This window comes from Ascaphus truei, chromosome 2 (genome assembly GCF_040206685.1).
Source record: "Ascaphus truei isolate aAscTru1 chromosome 2, aAscTru1.hap1, whole genome shotgun sequence".
Taxonomy (NCBI): domain Eukaryota; kingdom Metazoa; phylum Chordata; class Amphibia; order Anura; family Ascaphidae; genus Ascaphus; species Ascaphus truei.
Genome location: NC_134484.1, coordinates 147,775,703 through 147,800,275, shown reverse-complemented (window position 1 = coordinate 147,800,275; position 24,573 = coordinate 147,775,703). Strand labels below are relative to the sequence as shown.

Here is a 24,573-nt window from a genome sequence, read left to right as displayed (position 1 = left end):
CTCTCCTCCTGTCGGGCAGAGAAGGACCGGGCCACAGCACCAACGTACAAACCCAGCAGCACAGGGCCCAATGCAAGCGCCTTGCTTGCCTTAAGGCAGGGCCTGATGTGATTCCCCCCAAAGTTTGCAAGTCATCTACAATGCTAACACCCACATTCTTTTTTCTATATCAACCAAGTGTGGAGCCTACAGTAAATGTCTCAGGTTCATAGGTCCATGCCCAAATGAAGAAGATGCCATATTGTGTGGAACAACATAGTAAAGTATAAATGAAATAGGAGACTCACCGGCTGTAAAGCCTCTTCTTGTCTTCTGCTTTGGCTTTGTCTATTAATGAAGGACCGGGCTGAGAGCTTGTAATGATTCAGAAGACAGACAATCACTACCACCATCACCGTTATAACCACAATTATGATGATAATCTGGACAAACTCCAGTTCAGCTGAAATAAACAGAAACAAAACTTCATTAGGTATATAATCAACCTCAGCAAATGACTTAATCAGTACCAGTTAAGTACGATATAGATATTTATTGATCATTCTGGAAATAGGCCACAGTAAATATTTTTTCAAGCATAATTTAGGAACCAAATTAATAAAATGCTATTACTGTACTTGGCCAAATTCTATTGTAACAACGTATTTCAGCAATGATCAGTTCTGGACATTAACTTGTCGATACATAACATCCTCCTATTAAACTCAGAATTAGAAAACTTTCCACACAACTGAACAATGCGTTCATTCATTTTAGTAATGTTTGTACCAGACAAATGCTATTTGCACCTATGTAGAACACTAGCTGTTTACTATTCTGTATGTTAGTGTCTCCTTCAGGTAGAAGTAAATAGTTGATCAAGTTTCTTAAGTTGAAATCAAATCTAAGTTTACAGCATCTCAGAAGCAGAGGTTTCTCTGATGCACAAAAAAGGAGAAACACAACTGAAAGGGACGCAGATTACTAATACATTCCATTGTAACATCTGATACAAATGTCTCCTCCGCATAGGTCATCCAATTGTTCCATGTATCCACTGCCCATGAATGCATAAGTCTAAGTGACTGTTTTGGCATCCACATTAGAGATGTGCACACGTGTCTCAATTTCCTTCCCCTTCACTTTCACAAACTTTTACAGAACTTTGCACATTTGTGAAATCGAATGCCAAACTTATCGGTGCTAATTACTGCAGTTAGAGAAAAGCTGCCAACATCATCAAATGTTATGGAATTTGGCTACACCCATTTGCAAAGAACTTTAAAAATCCAAATGATTGCATTATAAAAAGCTTAATGCAAGACGCAGTTACATTTTCTAAACAGTAAGAGAATTTAGAGATAATTTTACGCAGTGGGGATTTTCTAGGTAAAACTGAATCATTCAAAGAGATTGTTGATGCTTGAAGGATTATTTTTTTTGCAAATATGAACATTTTCACAAATCTTTAATATTCAGTGAGAAAGCAAATGTGTCTGAATGTTTAACATCTCTTAAGTCAATAGCACATCTCCTTGTTTTAGAGCTTTTTAGCTGTTCCAAAGGAACTTATGCATCCTAATATTTCTGAACAACGCTTTAATCCACGTTATAAAAATCGGTGCAACAATCCTGGAAAAGTGTGATCATAAGAAAATGTAATAGGGCCTACTCATTAAAGTTCAAAATTGAAAGCCCGGAAAATACACACATACACGCAACCTGCAAACCTTTATAGCAGCGTTTCTCCACTAGGTTCTGTGGTACATTAAAGGGCCGTGAGAGGATCAGCGGGATTTATCTGTTCTCGCAGAGCAGGGACAAAGCAGGGTAGTTGATAGGGGGTTGGGCATTTTGCCCAATTCTGATTGGCTGCTACCGGGTAATGCGGGAACATATGCTTGGGGGGCTGGGCCAAAGCAGAGGCGGAAGAAGCATGGGCAGCAGAGGGAGGTGAGGGCCTGCTTGCATCCTGTGAGCTGGTGTGTAGCTGTGTGCACTATTGTAGGGCTCACTCGGCAACTGATCAATATGAATAAGATTGCTTTAAAAAAGAAATAAAAAAAGTACCACTGCTTTATAGAGTTGACTAAGTGATCTGCCTCCCTTTCTCTGTGCCTTCCTCCTCACTCTTCCCTAAATACAGTACAGTACATGCTAACCCTCCACTAAATCTAATCCAGAATAGAAAAAAAAGAGAAATACTACATTTAATATTTAAGTAACAAAACTGGTGAAAAGACAGCACATAATGGAAAACCCCATGTTACAAACACTAACCTGAACTTGTCTTTCAGTTTCAAGATACAACAAGCTGTGCACTTCTGCATCACGTAATCCATTTTTACGGTTTTACATTTTCTAATCCTCTTCAGTGTCGGATTCATGATGCATTGTTGTAGTTAAAACATTGCAGTAAATAACAATACCACTTGTGGGTACATTTGCATTTCTCAGACAGGTCTGCAACGGTCTTTCCCCATTAACGCTTAGCAAACAGTGATTCCACTGCAGCCAGGGATTCTGGGTAATGACATGCAAATGAGAACAGTGTGTCACTTTTTTCTTCTTATCTGCAATCCTGGGTATAATTATTATAATTTTTTACCTTACCCCCGGTTCTAAAGTGGCAAATCTGGGGTGGACCAGGGGTATATACAATATAGCAGCTGCGGTCAGGGCTCGCTACAGCAGCCAATAGAAAATCCACAATGTAATCGCAAAATGAAGTTGCGTCTTTTTCGTGACCCTGGCTGGCATGTTTGTAGTCCGCCACCACAGTTGTAGTTTTGTGTCAAAACTAGTACACAAAAAACTACAAATATCTAAGTAACCATGGGGTTCTGAGGACATGGGAGGGTCCACCAATTTCAAGTAAGGTTTACTACTTTGACAGGATGAGATTGATTCATGACATAGATACACACTGTGAAGATGTGTACAGTATTTGTATGCATTTCCTTGCAGATTCAGGCTTCCTGACAACCTCCTTCACATATGAAGAATGCACCTTGGGCAGAAGAAAGATCCAGGTCACAACTGGCAACTGGTAGTTTGTATACCATATTTTCATATAAATACTGCGCTGGAACTACTGCAGTGATATAACTACAGGCATAGGCTACAATTACCAAACTACTGCCAATTCCCCTACACAAAATGACTATTGTATTTTGTACTTTGATGTACCTATCATTTCTTTAAGGGTAACCATAACATTGTGTTTATTTGAGTAACACGTAACCCTTCTCTGTTGTCCAACCAAAGTGAGGAAAATAGCCACCAGACACAAGCATACTGAATTTTCCCAAGGTTAAGTTGAGCCAGATCCAACCAGTTTATTAAAGGACATCCCGCTGAAACTGGGCCCTGCAACGATCCAGTAGAGGAAGGAAATTGGCTAGGAGTCCGACCCATTAGAGAGCTAGTGTTGCATACAATACATTTGTGGGAAAACTACTGTGTCTGTAACACAAACAAAAAGGTCTGCCCAGAAAAAGAAGGTCAACTAGAATGCCAAATAACAGCTGGTTCACGGAAATATCAAAGTTTGGGTAATTTCTATGAACAAACATAACCAGAGCAACACAGAGTATGAGAAAACACCACAATATTTTGCCAGATCTTATTAGTACATTAGAACAAACAAAAGGGCAAAGCAGGTCGTACTGATTACATATAAGAACCAATTAATGACTCGGCAGAGGTAAATAAACACAGAACAATAATGTTGGTTGCAGAAAAACACCGTTTTAGCTTCCAAGCCCTTTCAGACCTTTATTTTTTTCATTTGAAACTTTTAAAAGACATTGCACATTTTCATGGCGTGCTTGTTAATTGGAGAGAAGCACATGAAAAACAAACAAAAAACAATATACAGTAGTAAAATATGTACTTATTTATTTGTACTTATTATTTGACGTTTCCAATTATCTACTCTGTTAACAACAGAGTAAGCAAGATCCTGAACATAATTATGAATGATGAGAAAACTATATAAACATAATACTATTTTGATACACAGTATGGGACATTGATGACCTTGAAATTAAAACATGGTATGACGGAAAATTGACATTACTGTGCCATGAAAAAGCCTTTCATTACTAATTTTCAAACAATCTTCTAATTTTCCAACATTGTTTTATTCTCCCCAGCGGTAAACACTGCACCTGTTTTCTTTCTTTGTATTTGAAAGCAAAGATATAAAAGCTTCACAACAATACGTAAACAAAAATATGATTTAATTATTATTTTAGTGCTGGAATTGTGCATATCTGTCCCAAAAGGCTCATACTGGTAATAGTTACAAGCCGAAATAAGCAGCAGACTGTGTTACTGCAATAACAGCACTCAACAAATGAAATGATCACTTGTGAGCACATTCACACCTCTCAGACAGGTCTGCAACGCTGCTCTTCCCCCATTATCAATGTTTCCACTGCAGCCAGGGATTCTGGGTAATGACATGCAAATGAGCACACAGTGTCACCTTTTGGTTCATGTCCATTTTAACATGGAGCCCTATAAGCTTATGCTTGCTGCATTACACAGCTTTTCAGCAAGAACAGTGAAACAACTAGGTTTGCACATACTGTACTGTACTGTAAAACTTTGTGAACATATTTTTCTGCACTCTTCCCAGCTGGCTTACCTCTTACTATTTACAGCCATATTTCTCGAACAAACATTAGGAATTCCCCTCATTATAACATGTTACTTCTGCAAAAGCACCCACATTCAAACCGAGTTTTCAGATCAGTCAGTATTCATTTTGTCAGAGCAGTAAATTCCCCTCTGTTCACTTGTGAGCTGGGTATACAATATACAACATTTCTAATGACATTTCAGTCGGAAATTAGTATGTGATATGTGAGAAAAGACGTGTCCACTGAAAATGCAGTAACACCATTGAAAAGCCTCCCAGCAGAAGTGGTAAAGTCCTGCACAGTAATGGAATTCAAAAATGCTCTGTCCAGACCAGGGGTGGGCAACTCTAGTCCATGTCAGGATTTAAGGATATCCCTGCTTCAGCACAGGTGGCTCAATCAGTGGCTCCTGAATACCTGACCTGTAGGTGACCCTTGAGGACTGGAGTTGTCCACCCCTGATATTGACGCAAGTAAACCATAAATAGGGAAAAGGTCAGAGACTAAATTGATTACAAGGGTAAATGGGTCCTTACCTGCTTTCAGTTACCATGTTTATGTGGAAGGGCATTGAGACAATAAAGTTTAATGATTTCACTTTTCACATTTTGTTTTCTACGGGAAGTTCTACCTATTAAAATGAAATCAACAAACACATATAACCTTTAAGTTCTCAAGACTAGCTTCTGAAACACCCAGAAACCATAGATCAACTGTGATAGAATGCATCGCCAGACGTGACAAATATTTTCCCCAAAGAGTCATGAATTTCCACCCACTGGGAAATCCACGGTCATCTTAAACTGTAGGTTCTAGTAAGGCCCATAATATAAATTAAATGTGTCTATCAAATAAGCCCATTAGTATAAATCAACAATTGTACTGTAGTTTAGGGATGTTGTGCTGAAACTGGCTGGAACTAAAAACAAAATGGCCCCTAACTGTATTATTCACCTTATCATTCAACTCTGGGCAGGCATACAAAACAAGTACAGTGCACTCAGCCTTTCCTAGAACGCAGAGTTCATAAGGACGAAATGGCACTTATAGGTCTGCCAAGAGCACCCACTACTTCTAAATTTACCAGGGCTCGGGGGAGGATTCTGTGAAACGGCAGGCACATCCGTTCTTTGAATTAGAAATAAAACATCAGCAGAAACCCAGAAAAACTGAAATATCCAAAATATGTTGTGCAAATTTTCCTCAAACCTAACCTTGGGAGGGCACGAATTGCAGCAACTGCTGAAAAGAAATAAGTCCAAAGTTCTTCTCTGATGATGCGGCCTCTAATCATATAATCGAATGCTCTGTCTAAACAAGGGGTGTAAATTATGTTGATTTGATATATGGAAGCTACAATTAAATATTCCAGAGACATTGTTGTTAATTGAAAGAAGGGATGTGGGGTGTAATGGAACGCTGCTTTAGAGACGGTTTGGATGGGTGAAATTGGATTGGTTGTATAGGGCACATTCAGCAAACTGGCGAGTGAAGGACAACCTCTTATTGTTTATCCACACAAGTACCGGAGGAGCCCTCCAATGCGAGGGGTGAAAACGTCCGTTATTACATGGATCATGTAACGTTGCAATATAATGCAAACTAATATATTCTGCCATTTAAAATGGTTCAACTCTTATGTGAAATCAGTGGACCCAACTATTATCAGAACCTGACAGTAATTTCAGCTGCTGCATGCTCTCATGCCACCCAAAGTGCGTTCCAGTCCAAACCACTCCAAATTCACTGCTGTTCTACTGCAGACATCAACTTCATATCAATTGTAAGCAAATTTTCACAACTTTACCTCTCATTTTCATAGACGCCATATACCCATTGGATGTCTACAAAGTGAACCAGAAACATTTTCAAGCAGTTAGAAGGGTGAGAGCTGCGGTTCAGAATTTGTCGCTCTAAACAAGACCTGCAGCTGTATGTAGTAAGACGAAAAGCTAAAGGCTGAATGTAGAAAATGCTCCAGCACCAGGTCCCTTACCAGCGGTGCTGGTAATGTGGGGTGCTCATTCTTGCTGAGTTCTAACTTGCAAGAAATAAAAAAGAAAGTTCCTCACAGAGGTCACTTTCTATTAGAGCAACATCAGATAATGATACCCAGGAATCAGAAGCTGGAACTGTTGTGGGTCTCTCTTGTTATTTAGATCTTCTTTCTCTACACAGAAACCGTTTCACAGTTTATAGTCATACATAGTATTGATCTATATTACAATAGGTGCTTTTTCAGAAGTGGGAAGCTCACAAATAATGGGCTGCATTAAATAGCATTAGGTGCCTGATCAGCCAACTCTTCACACGCCAGACGTGAGAGTCATTGTTTTTGCTCAGTAATTGTAGATTAAAATAAAAAGAAGAATAATAATCTTTAGCAGGGTCACTGAATCGTTATTTCCCTTCAGTATTACTGGGGTCTGCAAGGTATTTCTTTACAAGGCATTTAGGGGATAGTGCATTTTTGTTAATACTACATCTTACTGTAAGTCTTTTGCAGCAAAGGAGTTAAACAGTTTTCTTGTGTAGAAAAAAATTCTACTGGGAAAGATACATTGATATGAACATCTTCCGTCAGGTATGTCATGAGTAACATTACAGAGATAAACATTTCCATAAGCACAAATCAACAAATACCGACATGTCTAAAGTGAGACAGCGCAGAGATGCCAGGGGGCAAACTTCCATGTACAACAGACACTTATTCACAGCATGATAAACCACAAACAAAACTTGAATACCTTTTACCAATAACAGATCTTTTAATCCAGCATCCTTCAATGTTGTGCTGTTAAAGCGATCACTGGACATAATCATGTCCTGTAGATAGGGGCATCTATGCAGCCAATCCCCCTAAACTTCTCTCTCGCTCAAAGCATCCCACGTAAGCTTCCAGGTTTCTCCTGGGGGGGGGAATGCTCTCCTGTAGTCTTCTCCCGCGTTATTACACGTAAGCTCTTTTCGCCCTTTTCTTCAGCTCCTCTATCAGCAGGTCCCAGGTGCAAGATGCAAACTACAGTACTGTCGGCTCAGACAGCAGACTGCAGCGACCAATTATCAGCTGCCATCAGGAGAGAGCTACAGGCACTGTGGCAGGAAACTGGTTGTGTCGTGGAAAGAGATAACAGAAACGCAGACTCATATCCTCAGGCTGTTTGGAGCAAGCCATCAGCTGTTTAGCAACATTTATCAGAGAAAGGTGCTTAAATAAACGTGGAAAAACGGCTCTGTCATGCTGTTTCTTTAAGTTTCTAAGCCTCCGAAAGAACGCGGTGAAAATCTGCAAACGTCTTTTCAGATGTTCTGCCTGTGATCGCTGCAACAAGCCACTTCAACTTTAACAGCTTGAGAAACAAAATCCTGAGAGGGTAACACAAAAGCCCTCCCCGGCAAATGGGTTTCTCTGCTGTGCCGTCTACTCACTCTGACAGGGAGAAGTTGACATTTGCAGCGGGCCTTTAATTCTTCCGCATTTCTGGAACAGGGCACGACGTGCGTCATCCCATAACCGAAGCACTTTACTCACTACTTTAGTCAAGACTCTGTCTGATGCCCGTTGCCTCCCCCCTTATCCTCCCTCCCCTCTCTCTGTCTGCCAAAAGTCTCCAACTGCTGGCAGTTCCTCACACATGCTCTTTAAAGCCAGCCCTGCCTTGGAAAATGTGGATGTCACAGCTGCACAGGGAACAAACAGCTCCAGTCTGTGTTCCCTCGCAGCTCTTCTCCACAGCTACAGTGGTTCTGCCACAAATACACCACAAGAGCATCTGTCCCAGAATGGCATACACATCACCCACTCTTATTTTTAGCCGCCTTAGCTACACCTCAATACTTTAGGACTTGGAGAATTTTTTTTTTTGCAGAAATCGTTATAGGTCAATAGCATTATTTCAGTCTTTCACTTGGTACTTACCTTCTATGGATTGCATATTTTCTTAACTTATTATTATTTTTTCTTTACATTTAAATGTATGCAACAGAGCACAGATTTACAGATTTACCTTCATTTCAGACATTTGATTTGAGTTTTAAGTTTGATTATTTTAATAATAATAATAATAATAATTGGGGCTGCTGCAATGCTTGTTTTGCGGAAGTCTTTTCTATTTGGAATTAATGACAGATACATTGAGGGATCCTTTTATGTCACATATTCCTTAAAGGGTTGAAAACAGGCACATGCAATATGTGACTCAATCCATAAAGAGACGTCATAGTTCGATATTTAGCGATTAAAAAAATAAAACAAAATAATGTAAAACCTCTAATACAGATTAACAACACATAGATCAATATCTATTCACTGAGAAATAATTATACAATTATACCTAATGTCTACTCCAATTATTACAATATCTAATTTTTTGACAGCTAAGACAGATATTGACAAGAAGGATGATTAAAACAGCAGTTCATTTTGGGGGTGGAAATAGTCTCTCGTCAAGTCGAACTTGCTGCAAAGTAATTGTACAGCATTCAGAGATCCCAAATATGGAAGATTTCGACGTTCTGAACCAAAAACATACCATTTAATAATGTATTCAAAAAAGACTTCTACGGACTGTGTATTTTCCAGGTCACATTTACTTTACAATAGTGCTCCATTTAATCGAATACTTAAAGTTTTTGGTCCTAAAAGAAAATGCCTACTTGCATCACTGATACTGAGCTATTAAAAAAGTGCAGTGCCACAGTCAGGTAATGTTTAAAAACATAAACAGTATGGATCATTGCTTTAAAGAAATTCTTTTGTGACAGACTCCTTTCGAATGAGTGAGACTTGGCAGGTCTTGTGATACTAAATATTGACATACACTATATCTAGAGTGGCCAACACCAGTCCTCAAGTGCCACCAACAGGCCAGGTTTTCAGGATATCCTTCCTTCAGCACAGGTGGCTCAATCAGTGGCTGCAGGGATATCCTGAAAACCTGGCCTTGCTGGTGGCCCTTGAGGACTGGCGTTGGCCACCCCTACTCTACAGTATATCATCAAAGCTACGTCTGATTAGAACACTGAGGCACTTACATTATTTTGCTTCCAGAAACCCATAGGTGAAACTGGCGCCTACAGGGTTTTCATGGAGACAAATCCTGGCGTTGTAACGAAAAACCGCAACACGAGTGATGTCACAATACTAATAGGCACGTTGACATCGCGCTCATGCAAAAAACACTGCCGGGTCTCGCCGCCCCAGTGGCGACCGGACTTTGGCTCACATGCCCAGTGGCAGCCAGAGTCTGCCGCACATGCGCCGTGGCGGCCGGACTCGGCGTTTGGGAGACAGAGGCACCCAGAGGCAGACACACACACACACAGAGGCAGGGGCACACACACATTCACACACAGAGGTAGGCACACACACACAGAGGCAGGGGCACACACACACATTCACACACAGAGGCAGGCACACATACACAGAGGCAGACAGGCACACATACACAGAGGCAGACAGGCACACATACACAGAGGCAGACAGGCACATACACACAGAGGCAGGGGCACACACACATTCACACACAGAGGCAGGCACACATACACAGAGGCAGACAGGCACACATACACAGAGGCAGACAGGCACACATACACAGAGGCAGACAGGTACACACACACACACACACACACACACACACACACACACACAGGCAGGCACACACACACACACACACACACACACACACAGGCAGGCACACACACACACACACACACACACACAGGCAGGCACACACACACACACACACACACACACACACACACAGAAGCACACACACAGAAGCAGACACACACACACACAGAGGCAGGCACACGCACACACACACACACGCAGAGGCAGGCACACACATACACACAGAGGCAGCAGAGGCACACACACACACACACACACACACACACACACACACACACACACACACACACACACACACACACACACACACACACACACACACACACACACACACACTATGTAGGTGCAAATAGCTAAAATAGAGGTGGGTGCCGAGCACACGCGTTCTAAGTCAAACTTCTTTGCGTTTTCCCACTGACATTGTGTTTTGAATTTTAATTAAAAATATCACCATCAATCTATCTGTGACAAAACAGTGACCAAAGGCAAAGACGTTTCACTTAAAATGCGCGTGCTCAGCACACACAACTTTTTTTTAAAATTAAACTATGAAACAGAAGGGAACAGACAGAGATGGAGCTTTTAAACAAAAAGTGATATGGGCCTATGTATCAGGTCAGCAGTGGTGCTGGGGCAAAAAGGACCTATTGAAATGAATAGCACTGTTTCTTTGATACATCTGGTCCAGTTTGTTTGCGCCCAGAATTGCACTACATTTGCCTTAACACAAAGATTCTGCAGTCTTGTACAGACAAATCAACACAAATATATTTATTTAACAAGAAAGAGAAGTCCAACACACATAAAATAATAAATAAGTGGCTGCACACCCACAGACCCAGATACGTACAACAAACGGTGCGAGTTTCTTTTCGACTCGTCAGAATGAGTTAACGAGCACAGCACAGACACTGACAGAGCGGTACAAATGTATGATATTCTCAAAATAACGTTTCATTTAACAAACGTGAGTTAGAATGAATATTTGTAACCAATGCCATGTTAATCTGCTCAAAATGATTTACATGCGAGTGAGGAAAGGACATTTTAAATCATTGCTGCTCTCACCTGTTGCCACTTTTAAAATGACCAGCAGATGTCACCTTGAACACAGTACCAACACATCTCTGTCCAAACTGATAACATCCAAACCTGATAATACCCAAAACTGATAAATAATGGAGACATAAAAAAGATGAGCTATATCCACATCCATAGAACATGTACAAAGAGTATGGTACTGCTAATAGATTGACAGTATGGATCTAAACACCCTCACTATATAATGAGCAACCTACTAATACCTTATGGACTGTATCGTGAACTGAACAAAACAGTGCTGCACCAGCAGTTGAATCTATCAATGACAATAAATATAAATATGGCAAAAACACACGTTATTAGGAAATACCTGTTTGTGACAGGGGTAAGGGAAGTACCTAGATCGGATTGATCTTAGGGAACGAGCCAGAAGAAGGGGCTAGGTGCCCCGAAACGGTGCCCCCCGTATTCCACTGTTTTCCCCCTCCCCTTCCTTTCCCTTGTCTATCCCTTCCGTGTCCCCCTTACCACTTTTATTTTTTGTCCTGTGTGCTTATGCATCATTTAACTTAGTATTATATATTTCTGATTTGTTATTCAGTTTCTATAATTTTTAAAATATCATGGATGTGTTTGCCTTGTGTAATCTTTATATACAAGTAAAAATAATATTTTAAGACATACTTTTTTCAATCATTTTTTTCTTTGAGTGCTGGGAACATTATCCTTTGTGCTATATTGCAACTTTGGAGGAAATCAGGGTTCCTACTTGTTCCCCGTGCACCATTCAGGTTATCCTTTCTCTATCTATATGCTTCATTTTTGGTGCTGCTAAAAACCTTATACTTTCTAACATTAATATAAAATACATTATAAAAATGCCTATGTTCTAATTGATTACAGTACTGTTATTCATGTGTCTACACATCCAAAAATTATAAAGGAAGTATCATCAGACATCACCTTTTTTTGTCATTGGGTAAGTTTATTGTGACATCATTAACCCATTACCAATGGGACATAGTGTTTTGGGCGCACACAGGAACTCTTTATTAAATAATAACACAATCTCTAACTGGTATTCAAATAAGTCAGTTTAGACCAATATAAAACAAAAACAAAAATACTGTCATCTAATGAAGTTGACAAAGAGCAAAGCCATCAGACAACACACTTGAAAACCTTTTGTTTTGTTTACATAATGTAAATGACAGCATATCCCTGAAGTTGGTGGCTTACTCCTCTTGTCTGGTCAACTTGGGACAGAGCAACGTGGTTCCTCAGTATTTAAACCCCCTTGGATGCCACAGTGTATATTGTAGGATTGAACTGCCAAGATGATGATGTGCTTTTCTAAAGAAATGTACTACACATAAATGAGACATCACTGGATTTCTGTCAGATGCCAGAATATGTTGTAATGTATTTTGAACTTGAGATACAAAGATATAAAGTGACTTGCCAGAGGTCAGATTATCGATTTCTCTTTCCATAGTGGCCAAAATGTAGGAATTCCTACCAGGGAGATATAGGAGGAAAATAAGACAGCCACCAAAAGGGGTGGCTAGAGAAGTTATTCATTTATAAAGTATTTTACCAGGAAAAAATACATTGAGAGTTACCTCTCGTTTTAAAGTATGTCCTGGGCACAAAGTATAGTTGACAACATTACAATTTACTGTTATAAACATGTTTTAAATGGGAAACAGCCGAAGTCTGGAGGGAACTTAGTAAATTATTCCAGCAGTGTATTTATCAGTACGAGAAGGAAGAGCGACTATATCCTATAAGCAGGTTTCTGGAGGTGGATCTAAGGAGATAAGTACTGCGTATAGTAGCTATGAGAAGTCTGCTCACAGAATTAGGTAACTTGTCCAGAAAGTATTTGAAGGAAAGATGTACGTTACGTCTGGACTCGAGGGACAGCCACCCGAGTTCAGTTATAATATCACAATGGTGGGTGTTGAAGTTACATAGTGAGGCAAAACGGCAAATTTTATGGTAAAAAATGTCACGTTTGCTGAGCTGAATTTGGAATGCTGTACCATACAGTATGTACCCATAGTTGATAATTGGCATTAGCATCTACAGTAATCTGCAATGCACTTTCTGATCAATGGATTTAGGCAGGATTTATTTATATAAAGTACACCCAGTTTGGGATACACTTTGGATGTCAGTTATGTCAGAATATTTTTCAGGCAAAATCACATTGTAAAGAAACATTGAAATCCTTATCTTTTCTGTGAAGCAAAAGGAAACTGGGTCATACTTTGGGAAGTTATTTCTGGTTCCACTTTTTCTAACGTTGGACGATTAAGTATAAAGCACATCACATTTGCTGCCAGAAATATGTCTTTAGTTGCATTCAAAATCAGGATCATTATTTGACACAAGTTTTAAAAATGATTTCCCCATTTACTTTCTAGATGTATTTAAATATACGTGAGTTGAGTGCTGTTTTATATACAAGCAGATGTATTAGCAGCTTTTCTACAGAGCACTGTCTAAAATCACATTCAAGTGGCATTTCCGCTTGTTTTGTTTTTTTTGCCCTAGGTGGGTAAATAGGGTTGCCATGTCCGGTATTGAACTGGACGGTCCTGTATTTGGACACTGTTCAGTAAAAAATGTGAGGTAATACCGGATGTGTCCGTTATTACCTCTCTGGAAGTAGTGACCTGACCGGCTTGGGGTGTCGTAGGATTTCCCAGAGCAGGGAGAGAGCAGCGCTGTTGCTAGGGGGCTGGCCAGTTTCCTCCATCCTGATTGGCTGCATTACACAGTGTGTGTGTGTGTGTGTGTGTGTGTGTGTGTGTGTGTGTGTGTGTGTGTGTGTGTGTGTGTGTGTGTGTGTGTGTGTGTGTGTGTGTGTGTGTGTGTGTGTGTGTGTGTGTGTGTGTGTGTGTGTGTGTTTCTGTGGCTGTCAAAGAGAAAATGAGGGATGGGGGAGAAAATGAGATAGAATGAAAGGAATGGGGGAGGGAGAGAAAATGAGAGGGATGGGGGTATGACAGCAATGCGGTGGAAAGAAAATGAGAGCAATGGGGGGAAGACAAAATGGATGAGGAGGTGGAGGTGAGAGGATGAGGGGTGGGGGATGATAGGATGAGGGGTTCAGGTGAGAGGAGGTGTGGGGTGAGAGGAGGTGTGGGGTGGGGGTGAAAGGAGGAGGGGTGGGGTGAGAGAGGAGGGGTGGGTTGAGAGAGGAGGTGGGGTGGGGGTGAGAGAGGAGGTGGGGTGGGGGTGAGAGAGGGGGTGGGGATGAGAAAGGAAGTGGGGTGGGGGTGAGACAGGATGAGGGGTGGGGTGAGACAGGATGAGGGATGGAGGTGAGAGGATGGGGGATGGGGGTGAGAGGATGGGGGTGAGGATGAGGGGTGGGGGTGAGTGGATGAGGGATGGGGGTGAGAGGATGAGGGATGGGGGTAAGAGGATGAGGGATGGGGGTAAGAGGATGGATGAGGGATGGGGGTGAGAGGATGAGGGATGGGGGTGAGAGGATGAGGGATGGGGCTGAGAGAGGATGAGAGGGATGGGGCTGAGAGAGGATGAGAGAGGGGTGAGGATGAGAAGATGAGGGGGGGAGGTGAGAGTGTGACTGCAGGTATGTTATTTATAAATAACCTGACAGTTACATATTTTCTAAATTTCCCTCCAGACAGGCACGAATTTGCACCATTTCATTAAAAAAAATCTAGAGAAGGTACTCTGTCCCCAGACCCTGTTGCAGAATTTTTTTTATGAAGTAGAATATGAAATGGTGCAAATTGCTTACCTGGAGGGAAATTTTGAAATAAATACGCAACAGTCAGATCATTTATAAATAACATACCCCCCCACCAACCTTTCACCAGGTGGGAAGCAAAGGGGTTTCCGTGCTGAACTGCATTCATTCCGCTTTGGGGATCCCCCCTTCCCTGCGATATATACCACTGAAGGAGCTGCCAGTAGCAGCCCTGGCTGGGAATGCAGTATGGCTGTTCAAAGGTCCCGCGGGCCAATAGGAAGCCGCAACATCATCCCTTGCAGCTTCTTATTGGCCTGCATGCCGCGGGACCTTTAAACAGGTAGAGATACCGGCAGCACGTTCAGAGGTATGTATCTCAGGGAGCAGGGGGTCCCCCGTGTTGAAATTAAGGCTGTTCAGCCCTGGAGAGCCCCTGATTTCCACCTAGGTAAAAAGAAATGGGTTCTTAAAAAAAGGAAGCAGTAGAAATGACAGCCACTTCTTGTCAGCCAACAGAAAAGCAACAAGACCTTAGGATGAAGGCGAGTTTTACTTTATTCCTGATTAAAACTTTATCTGTGGAACCCGTGAGCATTTCTGGTTTTGGAGGCAAATAATCGATTTATGCCCAGCCAACCCCACATATGAAAATACTGATATGCCTTCTGTATACTGTCATTATAGAAGAACTACTAGTGACCTTGTGAGTTGCACCCAGCTATTCTACAACAGAATACTGTACACATATTTAGGAGGATGTTCCTTTTGACCATTGCCATCCTCAAACAGGCCCAAATGTTTGCATTTCAATGTGTTTAACGCTTGTTACTTAGAGGCAGAATCTACTAGGATGATAGTGAATTAATGGTAAAAACCATGGCAAAATTGAAATGGACTGCTGCAGAGTTGGTAGTATAAGCACCCACTAACTGTCACCTCACCAACAGCAGGGAGCCTAGCGCCATGGCTTGGACTTTGCTTGAGAAAGGGTCTTTAAGGTAGTCCATTTCAAAAAGTTTCTTCTTTTTTCCTCTGGTGGCGTCTCCTTTCCACCTTTTGTTCTGCTTTGTACCCCAGTTTTTATTACATAGATTACTTTATTTGCCAGTTCATTGAAGGATCATGTTTATTATGTATTGAAGTGCTGGAGCTTCCCATATATTGTTACAGTAGAATTTTGCAGGAACAGTGGGGGGTTTCCTGCCGCTCTGTGCGTTTAAGTATTACATTAAAATTACCCATAAATGACCCAAAGAGTGCCGTCTGACATCCCATATTAGTAATGGCAGTAGAATCTATCATCAGAGGAAAGGTCGGTGACTGTCTCCTTATCAAAAAAATAAGTGGGTTTTTTGTTTGGTTTTTTTTAATACTTTTTAAAGTTGAAGGTCTTCATTATTTGTAATTTATTTACCTTATTCATTTTACATTTAATGGTCATAAAATCTACAGGTAAATTGTCAAATGTCATTGTTTTTCATTTGTTTTTTGATTATGTAATTGGCCAAATAGATTAAGTGTGTGTGAGATAAGTGTGTGAGATAATTATGAAATTTGAATTGCAGAAGACCCAGTTAAAAGCAGAATGTATTATTATATATACTGTATTTTTAAAAAAGGGCACAACATTTTAAAGGACACATACCTGTATTGGTAACATTTTCAGATTTCAGAAGGTGATGAAATCTTTATACGGAAACCAATGACATCAATAAGTTATTTGTTTTGCCAACTCTAAGACTGCCATTTTAACATCTAATTAAATAGTACAAAAACACTGATTTAATTGAGTTCCTTAATTATTCTTTTGTGTCTACACTAAAATACTCTGAAAACATTACTTGATCCCCTAAAAGTAAATACGCATGCAATGCATTGAGGTCATATATTGACTATCATGTACAATATATCCATTGGCCCACTGCTAGGCTAGGTCCCCAGTGGCCACGGTGGTGACGGCGTGCACGGCGCACACAAGGTACGGCCCTCTATGGGGCCGGCCCCAGTAGCTGCCTGTGCGCCCCGGCACAATGTGCGATGCGCGACCACATTTTGCAAAGACAAGAATTTTGTCTTTTCTTGTGGCGATGGAGCGCTGGCCACATCACGGTGGCGGTTCAGCCAATGAGAGCGAACCAACCACGTGACATCATGACTGCTCCCCCGCCACGCCTCCCCATGGCGCGCTGTCTGGAGTCCACCACGTCGCGCTGCTGCCAGGAACGAGCGCCTCCAGGAGCGCCGCGCACACTGGGGCCTTAGCCTTAAGGAGATGCAACAGAGACACTTCCAGCTTATTTGTACTGTACAGACTTCTATCATACAACCCAGTCAGTTGATGTACTGTATAAAGCCTCACTTACTAGAAAACAATCAAATTCCTAGCATCAGTTGCATCATGTACTTCAAAGGACTCCCACAAAATCAGATCAGAATTAGTTACTTAACCTTTTGCAGCCAGCAACCGAACATTTACCTGGAAATTGCAACTCGCACTCATTCAGGCCCTAGGACCTTCTCAGCCATGGTCATGCACTGCTGAATTTTTTTAAGTAAAAATCTTTGTTACGGTATGTAAAAAGTTATAGTTTTATTTTCAGCACAATTAATGGTCTGTTACGTGAGCCCCTTGGTTTCTTGAGGGAAGCAAAAAGCATTGCAGTGATATGCAGACACCCACTAAATCTATTAATAACTTAAGGCAGTTTATTTATTGTTCTGGAAGCATAAGTAGCATGTAGAGATTCACTGCTCGCAAGGGTAAACGGAGCACACAATAAAAAAGGAAGAAGGAAACCATCAGTGACATTGTCCCATTGTTTAACAATACCCTGCCAGATACCCCACTGGGCCAATACTGATTGCAAAACACTGGAGACAATGAATGCCTCAATAACACAAACAAGTACTTCATCTTCTGCTTCAATGTAGGACATGTTTTTGATGTCTGATCCAAATAATTTCTGCCATCGTACTCCAAAAGTATTTTCTAGACAGGATACAAGCAAATTGTCCTTTAGTCAAAAAGTATGTATGTGATAATAATTTACTGTAATAACAGCACTGTACATCTGACAATTTGCTTGTGGGTTCTTGAGAAAACAGTGAGGAAATAATATTATAGAAAGTACATTAATACAACACATTTATGTTGAAGGTGCAGACCCAATTAGAAGTGAAAATGTGCAAATCCAGTATCTTAAAATTTGGTTTGGAATTGCGCCCTGCCTTACATTTTCTGTTTTTTTGACTAACATGTACAATGCTCTGTAGTTCACAAAATAGTAGTATTGGGCACAAAATTATCACCAGGTTTAGAGATTTTCTACAGTATTTCGTGAAATCGCAGTGTATAAAATTGAATGTGACCTGCTGCTATTTGCCTCTGTGTTTTCTGTGTTGGGTTTGTAAACTGAAACAAGAGGGCGTTGGAGAGAAATAAGAGCGTCAGGAACAATGACAGAAAAGAAACAGAGAAAAGAACATTTATTTCTATTGAGTAGTATAGATTTATAGTTTAGTTGTTGTTCAATTGGTTACACAAATCTCAGGTGGTGGTGTTCAGGGTTGGGGGAGAGAACACTGGTTTTGATAGTGGGTTCTCATATAGGTGGCACAGTGACACTTGTCATTTGAGCTCAGCTCAGGCTCTTATTCTTAGTTTCAGACATGTTAAGTAGATTATGTTTGCATATGTTTGGTGCTGATGATGGTGTTCGGGCCTAGAATGGACACTAGTTGTTGGAGGTGGGTACTAGTACAATTGGTGCATGGTGGCACTGGTCAGCTGAGCTCAGCTTTGCCCATCGGCCAGGCTCTTACTCTCAGCCCCAAACATGTTGTGTGTATGTGTATATGTAGGTATATCTTGTGTACTATAAAGAGTTAATGGTAATGCAAGAGATGTTAAGTTCCACCCTGTGGTGACACAGGGGTAGTGTGTCACAGGAGCTATTAAGTTCTGGGAGTCAGGTTCCAGCATGTCAGAAAGAGAGGAGCCTCAGGGAGTAGAGGTAGGGGATAAGTTCCCTAGAGTATAATATAGGTCAGGTCCCCTTTTATTGTGTTGCAGTCAGGGACAGTGCCATATCAGTAAGGATCTGATATTATAGCCATATGAAAAGAGCATGTCCCAGTAACAGGAATGTAGACATGCCTCAGTCGGCAGAGCAGAAAATCTACCAGGATGTCTGGGGATCAGCCCTACAAGCGAATCCCCACCCACAGTATTCAGTACCCTCTGAGAAGTTGCAGTTCCAGAACAGGGCAGGAAAATAACAGTAACGTTACACTAAAGAGGCCAGGGTCTCAGCAGGGGCCCTGCAGTAAAACGGACCTCAAAGATGGTATTAAAAAGGGGGGCCCAGTCCACGAGATGAAATCATAACAGATTGCATAACAGATTGCACCTCATTGTGAATGCACCTCCCATCAGAGTGGGCACTTTGGGAAGAAGAAGTCAAGAATTCTAGAAGTATGGATGAAATAAAGAATAACAATGTCAATCTAAAATGTTACTGTGACTGCAGTGTTCCCAAGCATGGGAACATGAATTAGGATAGGTCACCAGTGGCCACGGTTGTGTGCGAGATGGCGTGCTCGCCTCGCATAAGGCACAGCCCTCTATGGGGCAGGCCCCAGTCGGTTTGTGTGCATGCGTGCACAAGGCGTGGTGTGCAACCGCGTTGGCCAAAAGACAAGCTTTTTGTCATTTGGTGCGGCGGCCAGGCATTGGCCACGTCATGGCGGCAGTTCAGCCAATGAGGGCGAACCAGCTGTGTGACATCATGGTCGCCCCACCGCTACCCCCCATCGGATCTCCTGCTCATCACTGCAAGCACAACCGCAGACCACAGGTCATGGCTGAAATGGGTGCACGCGCTGCCAGATGGTCCGGCGCGCTGCAGCCATGACCACTGAGGCTATACCCTAAAGATTGAAGTTGCACTATAAAAACTCCTTGCATTCATCTTTTCCACCGCCAGCACCCTGAGACAAGGTAAATCGTTACACCACTACCTCGATGTAACCTCCCTAGGGAGCCGGGCAGGGAGGGTTACATACAGTAGGTTATGTATATTTAGGCTACAGTTGGCTTACAAGTCTCAGGTAGTGCTACTGGTGGTGGTGTTCAGGTGGGTAGGTGCTGTCCGTTTTGATAAAATGTCCTTTGCTCTTTATTAATGAATTGATAATGATGGTGTTATGGAGAGGACACTGGTGGACGTTTCGGCAGAAAGGTAATCGATTTTCATTACTGATACTCCTCCTCATCCACAACAGTGGTATATTGTACAATACTGTGTGCTGCCGCTGAGGCTGTTAATGTGTAGCAAAAACGCATTTTTATTTACAACTGCATTGAAACATACTAAAGACGTTTCAAGGGCAATTTAAGAATCTAACAGGTATGGATATGGAAAACAATGCAGCCATTATATACTCTGTTGCTCATCTTCCGTCTGGTGCTGCTAATTAACTCCAGATTTGTCACGAGGCGACACGCAGTTCTGGACAACCTGTTCCACCCTGGTAACCTGTTTGACCCCAAAACAACACCACTACCTTTCAAGAGGAGAGAGGGGTGTTCTGGTAATGTTGATACAGCTGCTAAAATTGGCCTTCAAGACGATGATGTTGATAAAATCTCCCTTTCAGTTTTTATACATTTGAGCACAAAAAGTTTACTGGGGCTCAAGTACAACTGCTGATTTTTCTTGTAGTAGCAGTTCTAGTCATTTCTGTACGTCCCATTCATTAATAGTCTTTCCTGCCAAAACCACGATGACTCCCCCACCCAAACCACTCCACCTTCCCAGCCCTCCTCTTTTGACAATATATTTATTTTCATTGTCTACTGCAGTGGTTTCCAACCTTTTTTTGGTGAAGGGACCCTATGTGAAATTCTGAGGAGCCTCAACCCTCTAGAGATCAGATGCATTATACATTCTCCTGTATTTGGTATAATTTTCAAATTACCTGAAAATTGCAGGAAACCCTTTAGGGATGCCCAGTGAACCCAAGGGTTCCCAGGAACCCCTGTTGAAAAACACTGGTCTACTGTGTGCATGTCTATATTAATGCTGTATTAACACTCCAATTACAACTGCACAAGCCAATGGCGTGTTCCCTATTAATAATCTCGTAGTAAGAAAAATGTAAAATAAAAATAAAAATTCACATTATGAATTTGGAATGTACCTTGACTTTTAATGGTGCAGACCATGCAGTATCCTACGTTTTTTTAATTTTTTTTATATATTAGTTCTGTACTATCAGAAAATACTTTTTTTTTTAAACAACAACTCTGAATTACATTTTTAATGTATTATAATGTAACAAGCATTTTTTTGTTTCTCGTGCAACCATTTCCAAAGTCACATCCCTTTCCTCTTCTTAAACAGGCTCTGACACACCCCTTTTTGAGCCTGTCCACTCTCTAGCGGTGCACCAATTGTATCTAGTAACTGCCTGGTCACATATCTTTTCAGAACTTTACATCTTTGGTCCTCTTCTGCTACACTGACATTTACTGAACCCCGAAGCCGAATCTTCGCCGATCGATCACAGGAGAACGGATCGATCAGCAACTTAGCTAATCACTTATCATTGTGTGGATTGCATTGATGCACATATTAAAGGGGACATTTTTTACAAACGGCAGATTGGACTGCTGATGTAATGCATGGCAAATTTCTGTAGTTTGCAGATTTTCGGTGAAACTTTTCGCAACATTTTGCCTGCTTCCATCAGTCGCAATATCACACATCTCTATTTAGGACTAAAATTAACTAAAGGCTGTGATATATTTAACAGATTCAATCAAAGTTTGAGAGGGAAAAAAAGCGCAATGTATTTATATTATTTTGCAAAATGTCAACAACTATCTTTGTTTTCGTTTATAATTGGGATACTGACGGAGGGAAGATCACGTTTGATCCTCCCCAGTGATAAGATACTCAGACTTTTGCACACCGCCTACTTGTTAGAAAGCTAAAAAAAAGTTAACAAGTTAGAAAATGAGGCAGTATTGTAGAAATAGAATCAACCTTATATCACACAGCCTAAAAAAGCCTTAAATATAAAACAGTACAAGATTCAACTGCCTGTTATATTCTGTGCAGGAGTGCTCAATCCCAGTCCACAAGAGCTACTCACAGGTCAGGTTTTCAGGATATCCCTGCTTCAGCACAGGGGGCTCAATCAATGGTTCAGTCGAAGACTGTGCCATCTGTGCTGAAGCAGAGATATCCTGAAAACCTGACCTGTTGGGGGGTCTTGAGGACTGGAGTTGGTTACCCCTGTTCTAGTGGCTAGTAAATCGTAAGCACTTTCAAGCATATCAGGAATGAGCCCCAAATATTTGAGCAAGCAAGAACCCCCTCTTATAATTTAGCCTACAGTATGTGCTGCTTAAGGGCCATGCAACGTGTTACAATGGACTGCGGAATGCTCTGGCATGAGGGGTTAAGACAGTCTATCAACATCATCTCTGTATAAGTATATTCCAGTATGACAAGAAGACTTTAGGTCACTAAGCAGCTGGAACCGCAAACCACTTTTTTGATCTTTTAACAGCATAAGATGTTTGAAAGACCTTGTGAGAACTTTTTGAAAGTAGGAAGCATCTGCTGAAACGTGTCTTCCTGAAATGTATCACACACAAAAAAATTGTCCTGGAGTGTGTGAAAGCAAAAAGGATAATTTCCTGACAGCCTGGATAGCACTGAAGGTAAATAAGCTAAATTAGGTATTAATTACTACAAAAAACTGTCCGGGCATTATATACATGTAATGGTCTTTCCCCCACCATCTGGGAGGTCCTGCCATTACGGGTCGTGCGGTGCATGATACTTGCTGGTGACAGGAGGGCTGAGCTGTCCACTGGTGGTAGTGGGGACACAGGACTAGGCTTCTGGGATACATTACTGTACCTACATGGTTCTCTAGCAGTGCAGCGCCTCCATCTGCTGTAGGCTCCAGATAGGTGAAGATGATCTCCTACAGTAGAACTAACACCTCTCCCCCCACCCAGTAAGATCACACACTAGACGGGAGTAAAACAACGGTTTATTGTCTCTCTCTGTGCAGCACAGTACACGGCAGAGTTCTGCCCAATGAAGCAACTGTCAGCTACTCACTAAAGGATGGTCCTGAACCTTCACTACAGGCCAACAGCACACGCAGCAGTCCCAGCTCGTCCCTGCCCCTCTAGCAGGGGCAGAGGTATGGTACACACTCACTTTCCCCCGAGGGGAAGAGGACCAGAGAAAGCCCAATAGTCAGGCTCTTGGCTGTGTGACCTGCCTCTCTCAAGTAGGTAGAGGCACTGCTAAATTTAGGGTGGCACTGCTCTTAAGTACAGCTAGGAGGTGGCCACCAGGTCCGTTCAATGATTGGACATGCTCAGGCCAGATGTCACCACCTCCACTGTCAAGTGAAGCTCCAGTGAGTGGGGAAAACCCATATTGACTACTGGCACCTGTTTGTACCAGGACTTACTGCCAGGAGTAGGGCAGGTTAGTAACCAAAGGTGGCAGGGCTACATACATAAACGTGGACGCAGGTATTTGATTATCCTGGTATCATGTTTTAGAGAACTCTGCTATTAATTGCTACTTATTGGAAATATGTCATTAGTATTTGTCAAACAATGAATATAATCAATTAAAACAACTATGCATGTTTTGTTAACAACCTTGTTCAGTTTCTTCTACAAGTTTTAAATGTCAAACCTCACGAATGAGTCTGAAATGATCATTACCATCACCATGGACACCTCTTTGATTTTACAGAACCATTTCTCTCAACATTCCTGCACCATGATATCGCTTCTACGGTCTGTCTCACTCGGGTAAACACAGAGACTCTTGGACACTATATGCCACCTTTATTTTTCTGGTCCAAGGACAATGAATAGAGCAGTAGCTGGAGAAATGTGTTGATTCAGGAGGAAGAATATGGATCCAACAGTTGCAGAACTTCACACTATCCAGTGAGCTAAGCCCAGGGTTGCCACCTTCTGATGAATAATAACCTGGAGACATTTTTTGGTTATTTTTTTACAGGTTTTTATTTATATATTTACCTCTCTTACCTTCTACGGCGGCGGCGGCGGTGGCGGTGGCGGCATCTCTCCCTGTATGATTCAGTCAATATGGCTCAGCGACGTCAAATAGCGTTACGTTGCCATGACAATGGGACATCCCATGACGTCGCCACGTTGTCATCACCATATTGAAGGGACCATGCAGCGGGAGATGCCGCTGGATGATGACGCTGCCGGAGAAGGTAAGAGCCGAGGCCCTGCACCAAACATCCTAGCCGGCCCTGCAGGGGATTTCATATCTCAACCCGTAGTTCGGAGATACCCAGCCAAAACCCGTAGTCTCCGGGTCAAACCCAGAGTGGTGGCAACCCTGGCTCAGCCAGAATGCATTGTTTCAAACAACATGGGCATCAATCACTGGATCTAGAGTCTAGACCAAAGAGACAGGAGGATTAAAAGCTGCAGCCAATCCTACTGACAGATCCTTCAGTCA

The 24,573-nt window shown here is 41.8% G+C and overlaps 1 protein-coding gene across 6 annotated transcripts in view; it reads right to left on the bottom strand.

Annotated features, from left to right (window-relative positions):
* Positions 1–24,573, bottom strand: part of LDLRAD4 (low density lipoprotein receptor class A domain containing 4) — a 559,350-nt gene that overhangs the window by 23,595 nt on the left and 511,182 nt on the right. For 4 of the 6 annotated variants that reach the window (XM_075585414.1, XM_075585415.1, XM_075585416.1 and 1 more), the window contains one exon: positions 288–442. In XM_075585414.1, coding sequence (XP_075441529.1) covers positions 288–442 — 155 coding nt within the window. Of the gene's footprint in view, positions 1–287; positions 443–7,375; positions 8,222–24,573 lie in introns of those variants that run through there. The other 2 variants (XM_075585417.1, XM_075585419.1) reach the window with 2 other exon arrangements.